At 38.3% G+C, this 13,986-nt stretch overlaps 1 protein-coding gene across 2 annotated transcripts in view; it reads left to right on the top strand.

The window, feature by feature from the left end:
• The window catches only part of DNAJC27 (DnaJ heat shock protein family (Hsp40) member C27), a 38,211-nt gene that overhangs the window by 10,323 nt on the left and 13,902 nt on the right, over positions 1-13,986 (top strand). For both annotated transcript variants that reach the window (XM_043469201.1, XM_043469202.1), the window contains exons 3-5: positions 2,410-2,479; positions 11,680-11,844; positions 12,451-12,573. In XM_043469201.1, the coding sequence (XP_043325136.1) occupies positions 2,410-2,479; positions 11,680-11,844; positions 12,451-12,573 (358 nt within the window). The remainder of the gene's footprint in view (positions 1-2,409; positions 2,480-11,679; positions 11,845-12,450; positions 12,574-13,986) is intronic.

Consider the following 13,986-nt stretch of genomic DNA (forward strand, 5'->3'; position numbering starts at 1 on the left):
TAAGATAGTGTAGTACTTACTATACACATTCTCTCAATACTTTAAATCTTCTCTATATAACTTATAATACATAATAGAATGTAAATACAATGTTAATGCTATGTAAATAGTTTCCACTTTGCAGCAAATTCAAATTTTGCTTTTTGAAATTTCAAGGGTTTTTTTTTTTCCCCTGAATATTTTTGGTCCAAGTTCAGTTGAATCTATGGATATAGAACTTGCAGATATGGAGTGTTGATTATGTTCTGTTTCTGGTTGAATTTTTTTTTTTTTTTTTGTCCTTTGGTGAGCAAGAGAATATGGTTGACAGAAACCCAACTTGTCAAAAAAAAAAAGAAAAAAGAAAAAAAAAGGCTATTAATCAATTCACATAATCCAATCATGAGGATATAGCTGGGTCTGAGAGATCCCTGGAACTAGGGAGGGATTTCACAACATGTCTCTCTCTATCTTTTGGCTCCCTCTCCACAGCTGCCATTACCTCTCAGGCTTTCCAAAACTAATCTCAAATTTAAAAATCCCAGGGAAGGTTTTGATTGTCCAGGTGGTGACAGGCGCCCTTCCCCAGCTCTGTTAGCTGTGGCCAGCAGAGTGGCATCAAAAAAGAAGATGGAAGAACCCATTTAAACCACAGTTGGCAGGAGGAGGGAAGGTACTCTTTGAGCAGTCAAAACAATGGAAGCCCACTCCATCCTTCAAATCATAGTATGCTTAAAACTACTTGTAGAGTCTGTAAAAATGAAGATTCCCAAGCCTCATCCAGTAAGTTTGTGATTTACTGGGTCTGAGGTGGGGCACAGGACTCTACGATATAAACACTCTCCCCCTCTTTCCGTAATTATGATTCAGGTGGTCTTCAGGTCACAGTTTAGGAAAGCACTGGCTTGAGGTAATGAATTACCATTTTTCTTAAGGTAATATCCTCTGTCAGACTTCTGAAGTAAACTGCTCTGTTTTGAGTTCCAGTTTGTAAACATAATTTATGTTACTTCCTGATTTTATAAACTTCAGTTCCATCCCTTCTCAGCTGCTATGTGACAAAACTTTCTAATAGGAGTTGTTATATAAGATCTTCTCCAGATGCTCTCAAACTCTTAAATATTTTGTTTTGTTTTGCTGTTCTCACATCCTTTTATGAGACAGATCCTCCTGATTTCACAGTTGTTAAAATGAAAACAAATGTGCATCTTAGAACTGATGAAATATGGCAGAGAGTTCAGGACTGAAGAAATCATGATAAGATGAGTAGTGGTTAGTCTGATTTAAATATACAAGTAGTTTAAAACAACTGTAGGAATTATGGTTTCAGAATAGAAAGTACATGTTATAAACTTGGAAAGGGAATTATAATCATAAACAAAGCAGGAGGTAATATAGAAACAATGAGAGCAGGTGCTATTTCCTTGTAGTCCACAGAGGGAGTCCTACCAATGCTGTCTGAAGCATGTTACTTAAAAAACAGAACTCTAATCTGTTGATTTATTGTTAATAATCTCTATTCTTAACCTTAGAGGAATCTTTTAGGAAATCCTATTTCTGTAATGAAGAACATTTATATTTAAAACTCAGTAATTCCCCCCAGTTTACTTCAGTTTCTTTTTCTTTCTTTTGTTAAATTCAGTGAAAAGTAAAATTTTCTTTTATTTTAAATTAATATAACCCCAATTTTATAAAAATATTGATGTTTATCTTTCTTATCTACATATAAAAAAGAAGTCTACAGTGATGCTCATCTGTGTTAATGAAGGTTTTTTTTTTTTTCTGGGTGGTAGCCTTTGGGATTACTTTTAAGCTTTCATCTTTGTACTTTTCTTTAGTGTTTAAGTTATTTATAATGTTTCATTCACTTACTTTCCAGTAGTTATTTTTCTCTAAAAAATAAAAGGACTAGGAGCAAGAATGCTATGATGTTAGCAGTAGTTAATTCTAATGTGAATGGTTGTTATTTCCCTTTTCTTTTCTCTACTTCCAAATTTCTGAAAACAGATTGACTGTTATTCTTGCTCAAATGAAGATCATAAGAAAATTAAACAAACATCATTAAAATAATAATACAACCTTGTACTATTTATTTGTACTATTTATTTTACTGCATGGTAACAAGCACAACCAGTAGTAATTAAGATGTCACTCTAAGTGAAGTAAAACATTTTGTTTTTCTTCATCTTGCTCCTACTGTCCCAAATAAATTTGTTTTAGCAGCACAGTAATAGCTACCGTTTGTTTTGTACGGGGTATAGACTGAACTGTCCTGGTAAGATGAAGCTAAATGGGGGTGCTTGTTCTAAAAAAGCCTCTTTTAAATTTCATATGCATAACCTTTTGAAATTCATAAGCAACATAAATGATATTACCATGAGTACAGAAGCCATGACCCTCTTTGGGATTGTTTTCATTTGAACATTTCAGGGTACAAGTCAGAGACAGAGAGATCAAAGTTAACATCTTTGATATGGCTGGACATCCCTTCTTCTACGAGGTAAGAAAGCCTTTTTGAGAAAAACCTATATCCAGTATTGTCAATGGGTTGAAGGAATGCTCCTGAATTATCAAAACAACCAATATTCAAGTCATGTGTAAAAATAGGTAAATTTAGCCAGTGTTTGTGTCTTAACTTAATGGATATGTGTTGGTTTTTTGTACTGTCTCCTTAAATAGTGGTAGGAAATTTTGTTGCTAATCTTTCAAACACTTAGATAAGACATTTTGACCTTCAACAGACTGTTGCTTTTCACTTTGTGCCTTAGCCTAGAATGTGAAAAGATAATTACATTCATCCTGAGACTTAGGAATTCAGAAGTGAACCCTTCTTAGCAGGGTTCTAGAGGGATTTTCTAGGGCACTCCTCAGTCGTGTGTTCTCTCTCCCCAGAAGTTAAAGCAGCTTCACTTCGTTTACTTTCATCTGCTTATCTGTCCTCAGTAGTCTCAAAGTGAATCTCATGGCCATTCTCTTTTGTGTTTCCTTCCTTGTGTTTTTCTTTTTCCATAAGGAGTCTCTTTACTCTTTCTAGTTTGGCCATTTCATTTCTGCTTTTCTCTTTATTATTTCCTTCCTTCTGCTTGCTATGGATTTATTCTGCTCTTCTTCTTCTGTGTTTTTGAGGTGGGAGCGTAGATTATTGATTTGAGATGTTCATCTTTTCTAATGTATGAATTTAGTATTATAAATTCTCCTGTCAGTACTGCATAGCTGTATCCCACAAATTTTGGTATGTTGTATTTTCATTTTCATTTGTACATTTCTTTTCAAAATTTCCCTTGAGATTTTCTGTTTGATCTATGGATTATTTAGAAGTATGTTGTTTAGTTTCCAAATGTTTAGAAATTCCTGTTATCTTTCTGTTAACTGATTTCTAGTTTGATTTCAGAGAACATACTGTAATCAGAGAACATACTGTATGATTTCAAATCTTTAAAATTTATTGAGGTTTTTTCCATGGCTCAGGATGTGGCCTGTCTTGGTAAATGTTATGTGGGCACTTAAGAAGAATGTGTATTCTGCTATTGATGGATAAAATGTTCTATAAATATTCATTAGATCCTTTTGGTCAATTACGTTGATGAATTCTTCTATATCCTTGCTTTTTTTCTGTTTAGTTGTTCTGTTAGTTGCTAAAAGAGGGGTTTTGAAGTTTCCAGCTGTAACTGTGGATTTGTCTATTTCTCTTTTCAGTTTTTGCTTCACATATTTGCAGCTGTCTTGTTTGGTGCATATACATTTAGGATTGCTTTGTCTTTATTATATAATTTTGTTATTGTATACTATCCGCCTGTGTCTCTGATAATTTTCTTCCTAATGTCTATTTTATCTGATATTAATATAGACATTTCTGCTTTCTTTTGATTAATATTTGCATGATACATCTTTTTCTATCTTTGCACTTTCAGTCTGCTTGTATCTTTATATTTGAAGTGACTTTCTTAGAGGACAATACATAGTTCAATCATTTTTTTTTAAAGTATTATGACAATTTTTGTCCTTTAGCCCACTTATTTTTCTGTAATTATTGATATGTTAGGGCTTAAGTCTACTATTTTATTTTTTGTTTTCTATTTTTCATTTCTATTTTCTTTTTCCTGTCTTCCTGTGGGTTACTTGAATGCTTTCTGAATTCTATTTTGATTTGTCTGTAGTGTTTTTGAGTAAATCTTTCTGCATAGCTTTATTGGTGGACACTCTACTTATTACACTACATGTTATCACAGTCTACTGTTATTACTTTAACAATTTTAGTGGGGTGTAGAAACTATTCCTCCTTTTATGTCCCTTTATCCTCTCCCATTTATAATCATCTTAAATATTTTGTCTACATATAAGAGAACCACAGTACTGTTTAATTTTTGGTTAACTGTCAAACATAATTTAGAGAATGAGAGACAAGGAAAGCGTATTATATTCACTCATATTTTTGCTTGCCCTATTTTTTCATCTTTTGTTGTGTTCCTATTGCAGGAAGGGGGGGGGCCTTCCAGGGCCAAAAAGGGGGCTCTTGTCTAACACTCAGAAAAGAATTGACTGAGGAGACACACGTGCTGACACAAAGCAAGAGACTTTACTGGGAAGGGATGCCTGGGCGGAGAGCGGTAGGGTAGGGGAACTCAGGAGGACTGCTCTGCCACATGGCTTGCAGTCTTGGATTTTATGGTGATGGGATTAGTTTCCAGATTTTCTTTAGCCAGTCTTTCTGATTCAGGGTCCTTCCTGGTGGTGCATGCATTGTTCAGCCAGAATGGATGCCAGCGAGAAGGATTCTGGGAGGTGGTAGAACACATGTTGTCTCCTTTTGACCTTTCCCAAATTCTCCCAGTAGGTGGTGGCTTGTTAGTTGCGTGTTCCTTACTAGGACCTCCTGTTGTGAAATAACTCACACAGATGGTTATTATGGTGCTTTTGGTTAGTGTGCCTCCCCTAACATTCCAAGGCAGCTTTCATCCTTTCTGTTTAGAGGACTCCTTTAGCCATTCTTTTAGTGTAAGTCTGGTGGCAACAGAGTGTCTTAGTTTTCCTTGATTGAGAATGTTTTGGTTTCCCCTTTGGTCTTGAAGAATTTTTTTTTTTTTTATTGCAGGTATGGGATTCTGGGTTGATATTGTTACCAGACCAAACTTGGGTACACTTGCCCTTGCACAGTAAATTCAATTCAACTGACAATGGGTTACGGTGAAGGAAAAGTACAGTGTTTATTGTAGGGTGCCAAGCAAGTAGTTGGGAACTACTAAAACACAGAACAAAACCCCAAATTCCTAAAGGGTTTTTTGTCAAAGCATTTTTAAAGGTGAGGGAGGGAGGGTGTAGCTGTTGCACAATTCTCTGATTGGCTGATGGTGAGTTAACATGGCAGAGGTTGGCATTCTCTTTCCTTAGGCCCCAGTAGGTCTGGGGGTGCTTCTTGCTCTTGGTCATTAAGTAGTTCATTTCTTCCACTGGTGGTGATTTTAGCATCTGTAAAACAGCTCAGAAAGTGTGCATCAGATACTATTATTTAGGTATTTAAAAGAGGAGCTATAGCAGAGGATATGAGGGAGAAGTCTGTCCTGAAAACTGCTCCATGGGGTCCTGCTCAGTTACAATTTTTCTTCTTTCTTCTTTTTCAGCATTTGAAAAACAGTGCTTCTTTCCTCTGGCCTCATGATTTCTGATGAGAAATCTGCTGTCATTTGAAATGTCTTTTCCCCTCACTTTACTTTTTTAACATCATCACTACTTTTTTAATATAAGATCAAGTCCACTTCATCTTAAACTTAGAAATTTCTACTGTAAAATTGTTTCAACTCTGCATTAAGAAAGCAGCAGTGTTTTAAGCATTGTATTTCGTGGGAAAAATAGTACATATCACAGAAAACTTCCTACTTTGCTGTTTTCTCTAATTTCTCTTGAACTGTGTAAAGGTTATTTCATGTTATATGAGAATCATTTCTCCTCATATGATTATTTTCCTTTTCTTTACTTATATTTCCTTATCATTTGTTGTTTTCGCGCCAGCTCTTGTACTCACTGAGCCTCTTAGCCCCAGTAATTTCAACGCTCTCAGGGAAGAATGGGGTTTCTGACCGAGAGATTTATTGGGAAGTTTAACTTAATTACCAATAGGTTCAGAGAGGTGTCATTTTCTTTTTTTTCTTCTAACTGCTTTCATGATTTTTTCCCTTTGTCTTTAGTTTTTAGAGGTTTAATTATGATGTCTATTGGCATGGATTTCTTTGAGTTTTTCTTGTTTGGGGTTTTCTCAGCTGCTTATATCTGTAGGCTTACATCTCTTGACAAATTTGGGAAGTTTTCAGCTATTATTTCTTTAGTACTTTTTCAGCCCTACCATATTTATCCTCTCCTTCCTGGACTCTGATCTTGTTATAGCTTCACTGGTTCCTAAGGCTCTGCTCTTTTCCTTTTTTGTTTCTTTTTTCTTTTCTTTCTTTCTTTTTTAAAAAGTTTATTTCCTTTCTGTTGTTCAGATTAGGTAATTTTTATTATCTTGCCTTCTGTTTCATTGATTCTTTCCACCATCTCCTCCATACACAACTCCTGAACTTTTTATTTCAGTCATTCTTTTCTTTCAGTAGTTTTTCTAAAATTTCCACTGTGCCTTTGCTTGAGTAGGTGCAGGTAGATAGTGTTTTCCTGAGGTGTCAGGTTGGAGGAGAGTGGTTATCCTGTAAAGTCTTTCCTGGTCTTTCACTAAAGAGAGGAGCCTTTTGTTAGGCTTTTATTGGTCTGTACTCATTGGTATTTCCAAGTTGTACTTCTGCAGCTCTAAATTTTGCATACATGAGGAAAAGAAAACCAAGGAAACTCACCTCTAAGTCATTCCTCAGGTCCCAAGGTCCCTTGCTTGTCTGCCTTCTTCTCTCTACTTTCCAGAGTCTTCTTATGTATGTTTTATATATATACATAGTGTCCAGGAATTTTACTTGTGCTTTGTGGAAATAATAGAGGAAAGTACATCTACTTCATCTTCCCAGAGGAAACGTAACTTAGTGGCTGTTTAATCTTCCATCTTGTGACACCCAGATACACTCTGCTTTAAAGTTCAATAATCCCAGTTCCCATAGTATCCTATTTATTTAAACTGTGGATTAAGTCTGCCAGGACTCACAGTAGACGCTCTTTGGGGAGATAAGAATAATAGGATTCTAGGGCACCACTGAGGCATCCATTTGGACCTAAGGATACTCAGCTTTGAGATAAAATGAATTCCTTTTGATTGTAAAGCCTTATAATGGTTATATCAATTTCACAAGTATAGAATATTGTCAGTGAAAAAGGCATGGAGGCTCTCAGTGACCAGAAATTTGACATAGATTCTGACTACCAGAAATGCTAACATTAATCTTCAGTTCAGTTCAGTCACTCAGTCATGTCTGATTCTTTGTGACTCCATGAATCGCAGCACGCCAGGCCTCCCTGTCCATCACCAACTCCCGGAGTTTACTCAAACTCATGTACGTTGAGCCAGTGATGCCATCCAGCCATCTCATCCTCTGTCGTTAATCTTAATCTTAGGTTACACCAAAGTTATGTAAATGGAGAGTTAGGAGATGCCTGAGAATCAATGTGGTCCAGATTTCTGTCATTGTAGGATTTCTTTCCGTAGCATTCCTGATTGATGGCCATCATTCATTTACCAGATAGCAGCATGCCAGTTTCTATGCTGCAGACTGGGAATACACAACCCCTGTTTTCACGACACATAAACAAGTCAGAGAAGACACATGTTAAACAAAGGACAGAATGCTTGGGAGGACTTAATACCCACACCTAGCTTATCTGGAAAGTCAGGAAATCCTGTTGAAGGAAGCAGTATTTAAACTGAGTGTTGATGGAGAAGTAAGAGTTATGTAGGTTGGTGGGAATCCAAGGACAATATAATTCATGGGACAGTTTTGAGTGGTGCAGACTGTAAGAGTTTGAAGAGTGATTTTCTTTAATGATGGGGTCTCACCCCTTCACAAGTTAATCCTTTAGAGTTAAAAACTCCATATTAACAACTTCTCTGTTGTGAAGGCTGCCTTCCTTTGACTTTTGCCACTGATTCTCGCCTTGTTTTTGAAGCAACATAGACTGAGTCTGTGCTTCTACAAGAGACATCCTAATATTTGTTAATTTGCTTCTTTCAAGGTAAACCATTTATTATTATTATTAACATTATTCATTTAAACATTTTTTAAAATATTAAAAACATATTTTATCCATCCTTTGTGGATAACCTCTGGTGAGCTGATAGGGAGCTGAGAACTGAACACCACCTTCCAGATATTGTCTGACTAATGAAGAAGACCAAGTCTTCTATTACTTTCTGTCATTAGACTCTAGAATCTTACAAACGCAACTCACGATTTCAATAGCTTTTTTTTAGCAGCTCACAGAAATAGAAGTATAATTAACAGAAGCGCCTTAAAATCATCACTTCTGAAGTACCTTTTCTCCAAAATAGCCTTGATCTCACCTTTTTTGTCAAATGTTTGCTGTCTATAGCTCAAACCCTCCTTTTTAACAAAGCCAAAGCCATCATCTTTCTAAGCCCTCAACTGACCAGCATACCTCTTTGCTCAGCACATACCTAGTGAAGCACCCACGTTCATCCTTGGGGTCCCAGGCTTCCTCATATCCTTAGCACCTGTTCTGTGTTGAAGCTTCCATTGTCACCAGTCCAACCCACCAGGTTAACTCAAAGGGCCTGCTGAGAAAATATGGTCCCTAAGTGTGTCTGATAGTGATCTCAGTGCAAAATGTCAGAGAGGGGACTCCCGCCCAAGAGAAAGGTGGCCTGTGTCTTGCCATGAGTCTTGCTTCCCCTCGGGCACACAACTGAATCCTGGGGTTTATTGGAATGAGTTAGTGGGTCTATAATAACTTTCTGAGGCCTGAGTGATATTAAACTAACAGCTTTCTCTAAACTACAAGCTTGAAAAGTGTGCCATCTCTGCTTTAAAGTTCAATAATCCCAGTTCCCATAGTATCCTATTTATTTAAACTGTGGATTAAGTCTGCCAGGACTCACAGTAGACGCTCTTTGGGGAAATAAGAATAATAGGATTCTAGGGCACCATTGAGGCATCCATTTGGACCTAAGGATACTCAGCTTTGAGGTAATAAATTCACTCACTCAAGGTAACATAGGTAGATACTTGCTGAACCCAGAATTGAGTTTGAGTCCTTTGAAAGAGAAATCCATTGAGCTTTTTAAATTCTCTTTTTATACACAAATCTCACTTTGGACAGCGTGATCTGCATCTTGCAGTTTTCTTTTCCTCTTTGGCCTCTACTTCTGTTCTTTACTATAGCACATTCAGCCATTTGATTAAACAAATATGTGTCAAATATTTATACCTGCTAGGCCCAGGGACTGACACAAAGGTGATGTGTGCCTTCACACCACTTATAGTCTAGTGGAGAGGATAGCTAGCTATGCCACTAACTATGAAACTAGACAGGTAGTGACGTGAGTGCTCTTAGAAGTACAAAATGCTGTGGTATTCCAGGGGATATAGAGATTGCATTCTGTTTTGCAGGCGGAGGGGACCAGATGGTGAGGAAGGGAGAAGAAAAAGCTACATGAAAGATACAGCATTATAGCTTGACCTTGGAAAGTGGAAGATGAAGAGGTGTCTATTTCCAGGTGGAATTAGGAGGGCATAGGGCAGGTTTGGGGAATGAGATTATCCAGTTTGAAGTACAGGAGATAGGTTGGGGGGGTAAGGTTGAAAAGTGGGTGGAGGACTGTTCAGAAAGTGTTAATGTCATTTATAAGGGTTTGAACTTTGGAGAGTGTGCACTAGAGAAACAGGAAAGAATTTTTGAGCCAGGGCTTTAAAAAAGATACATATGCACAGTATATAGTGTTGCTAGGGAGATTGCTTAGAAGACTTGAGCATCGTGCAATCAAGAGATAATATTGGCAACGAAAATGGAACGGAAGTGATAGTGCAGGAAGCATGGCGGAGGCAGCTTCTGCAGAATTGTTTGAGCAGAGGGACAGGAGAGCAGCAGAGGCTAGCACCAGGCTGTCAACCCCAGTGACTCAGAGAAGGGTGTGCTGCTTTCATCACTAGAAGTTCAAGAGAAGGAAAAGTTTAGGAAGGAATGAGGTGGAGGGCTTCCTGTTATACAGATTGAATGAGGTTCCAATAGGACATTCAGCTGGGAGTCTAGAGCTACTTGGAAATGCAGGAAGCACAGAGGAAAGGACTCGTCTTGGAGGTTCTCACAGCTGAAACTGTGCAAGTGGTTGACTTTGCTGAGTTGGGAAGGATGACAAAGAAAGGACGAGGGCCCAGAACAGGGTTGGGGAACTGTGGCAGCACACTGCAGTGGGAGCAGTGGAGCGAAGAGGAGTCGGTGGAAGAGAGATGAGTTAAAGAGCCTGGAGAATGTGATGTGGGAGCCAGGCAACAGGATTCCGGACAGAAGGGAAAGCCCCACTGTAGCTGCTGCAAGAGGGCTGAGGACCCTGAGTACTGAGGAGAAAGGACGCCTTCCTGGTCTGCATCATGTTAAATTCACTGATTTTGTTGGGTTGGATTTTAGGGGATAGCTTCCTATGTTTCTGTAAGTTAAGAGGCACTTACATCCTCAGTCCAGGTGTCTCTCCATGCTCAGAAACCTGTAGATACTTCATGCCAGATGTGTGAGAGAGGTCTTCATTCTTACCACATATTCAGCAAAGGTCTCAGTACTTACCAGATTTTTCTTAAGAGAACACATAATACATGGCTTCTGTCAAGATTCTTACTGGAATTTTGGCCTGAAATCCCCAGTCTGTCAGTGTGACTCCTCATCCACCTAACCTGTCGCGTTAGGCCTCTCCCACTTCATGCCTTGCACTTCCTGCTCCCTCTTCCCAGAACTGAAGATACGCCCCAGAAGCGAGTTGCCATGGCTGATAAGAACCTCAGAGAATGAATGCAAGGAAGGAAGGGAGAAGGTGCTGATACACACTGTTTCCCAGGCACCGTTTAGGGGCTCTGCCTTCATGATCTCATTTACTCCTCATAATAACCCTGTGAAGTAAGTAGTATTATCCCCATTTTACAGATGAGGAACCTGAGACTCAGAGAGGTTAAGGGACTTCCCCAAGATCACACAACTAGTAAGTAAGCGTGAACCCAGATCTGATTCCAGGGCTCGTGCTGTTTTCCACTGCATATTACACAGACACTCAAGAGTTCAGAGTTCCAGGGTTGCTGGTGAGACCCAGGATTCCTAGAGAGGTTCTGTCCAGCCTCCTGGGAAAAGCCAGCTTTTAGGTGTGATATGTAAATGGCTACACCTTGGTGCTGAGACTGGTGTCATTTTTGCCTTAAGTTCTTTTTAATTATTCACTCACCTTCCTAGTTCTTCCTAAGAAGAACTTCATTTAATTTGTGTTCTTCTTAAGGCCTACTGATAACAATTAAAGATTGATTGCCTCTGGGGAGTAGAACTGGAGGTGAGGATGGACAGGGTAGAAGGCTGTTAGATCCATTACGAGTCCTGCTGTTCGAATAGACTTTTTTTTTTAAATCATGTTATTTTGATTTTATAAAAAGCCCTCCAAAGACCAGTAGTACAATTAGTAAACAGTATGAATACACACAAGAACACACTTTGCTAAGTTAGTGACTGCGAGATATACTTTTATAAAATCACAGTATACTTTTATAAATACATGTTGTGCATCTGTTTTGTTTTTACGTGAAGGTTCGTAATGAGTTTTACAAGGACACACAGGGTGTGATACTGGTCTATGATGTTGGGCAGAAGGATTCCTTTGATGCCCTTGATGCATGGCTGGCAGAAATGAAGCAAGATCTTGGACCTCATGGAAACATGGAAAATATTGTATTTGCAGTGTGTGCCAACAAGGTAACTGTTTTGGAAATGAAATGCTCAACTTTCTAGGTTCATTATGGGAAGAGTGCAGCTCTGAGTTTTGGGGAATAAATAAGAAGAAAAAAAATTATGTAATCTGTAATGTTAAGAATCGGCAGCTTTTCAAAACATATGTTCCTAAAAACAAAAACAGTTAAAAAACAAAACCTGGCATGTTATCCATTTTTTTCTGGTGCCATGTTTGGGGATGGATATTGGTGAGGGAGCAGGAGAGGTGGAGCCTAGTAGTCAGACTCTGACCTGATTGAAGGAGGGGGCAGAAGCTAGGTGCAACATGGACTGTGGAAAAGTGGGAAAGCAGACCATGTGTGGCAAACGTGATGAAGCCAACTTCCACAGAGACGAGCAGCAGCAGCTTTCTCAGGAGAAAGTTCTGGTAGCAGGCATTTGCCACAGAAAATCAGTCCATATTCAGTGCTAGTAATTTTTTGGTCCTGGTAATTTTATATACTGGTGCTGGGGTTTGCTTAAGAATAGTTTTTGCCTCAGCAGAGGGTTGACAGAGACCTCACTGGGACTATTCTAGAGGGACAAGGTTGGAATCTTCTCTTCCCCGCTGCCTCCAACTCTCAATTTCAGATTGACTGTACTAAGCACCGCTGTGTTGATGAAAGTGAAGGACGTCTTTGGGCTGAAAGCAAAGGGTTCCTGTACTTTGAAACTTCGGCTCAAACTGGAGAAGGAATCAATGAGATGTTCCAGGTAACCTAGCATTTTATTTGTTTTAGAGTTTTGGTGTCTGACCATACCAAATTTTAGCTTAATGATGAGGAGGAGAAAGTAATAGAAGTTTCTTATTAGAATAAGCTGTTTCTTTTCAGAAGCAGGTAAGAAAGAGAGAATGGGAGAGAGGGTGAGAATGAGTGTGTGTGTGTGAGAGAGAGAGAGAGAGGGAGATTTGCCTGCTGTCTCTTTTAGACCAGAATTATTTACTTATCAGAATTATTGGGGAAATTCTTCAACATACAAATTGCTGGGCTCCAGGTCCACTGGAAATGTAACATTTTGTTGGAGCTGAGGAATCTCGATTTTGAAAAACTTCTCTAGGTGATTCCTCTGATCATCAAGTTTAATAACACTTATTATATACTTAAATGGGAGAAAGATTTTCTTTAAAACCACCTTTGGTTACATTTATATGCATAATCAAATGAAAGTATTACTTTGGCAAAATAGCCTTGCCATAGCTAATATAATCTTATTTTGTAGCCCTTGGGGGTACAGTTAGAGACCAGGAGACTATCATTGCAGAATCAGTGAGTCATATGTAAAAGTTCCATCTCCTGAATAGATGGTTACTTTTTAGAACTTGGGCTTCCCTTGTGACTCAGCTGGTGAAGAATCTGCCTGCAGTGCGGAGACCTGGGTTCGATCCCTGGGTTGGGAAGATCCCCTGGAGAAAGGAAAGGCTACCCACTCCAGTATTCTAGCCTAGAGAATTCCATGGACTGTGTAGCCATGGAGTCGCAAAGAGTCGGACACAACTGAGCAACTTTCACTCACTTTTAGAACTTAATAATCTTGAATCATTTTAAGGGGAGCCTAAACAACAAATTAGAGTCAACTCTTAATTCTAGTTTCATTTGGAAGTAAGTGGTGGCATGAATAATGCATTTTTGCTTATGAATATATCTGATATTTTAGGAATTTTTAACATTTCAAATAATGTAGCTATACTATAAAGAGTTGTTCTTAATTACCGAGTGGGATTTCATTTAATCTCTTGTACTGAATCTCCTTCTCACAAGATGTCATCCCTCCTACTAGAAGACAGGTTTCATCCTTGGCTGACAGACTGAATTTGGCATCAGTAGCTTCTATTTCAAGACCAAACATGGTTGATGTTGGTTTGCCACGTTTCTAGTCTTTGAGTACATAGACCTATGTGAGTATGTACCAATATGTGTACAGTAATGATACTTAACCATTTGAATAGTACTTTACAATTCTGGAGAAGTTTACCTGTTTCATCTCATTTTAGACTCTTAACAATGTGTGGCAGGTATCATTCTCATTTCAGATATAAGACATTCAAGAGTAGTAGTGATTTGTCCAAGAGGTATAAGTAACTGTCTCAGTGTCTTTTAGCACTTAACTCTTATTTTTTTTTTTAGC

The sequence above is a fragment of the Cervus canadensis genome, chromosome 5 (genome assembly GCF_019320065.1).
Source record: "Cervus canadensis isolate Bull #8, Minnesota chromosome 5, ASM1932006v1, whole genome shotgun sequence".
Classification (NCBI taxonomy): Eukaryota; Metazoa; Chordata; class Mammalia; order Artiodactyla; family Cervidae; genus Cervus; species Cervus canadensis.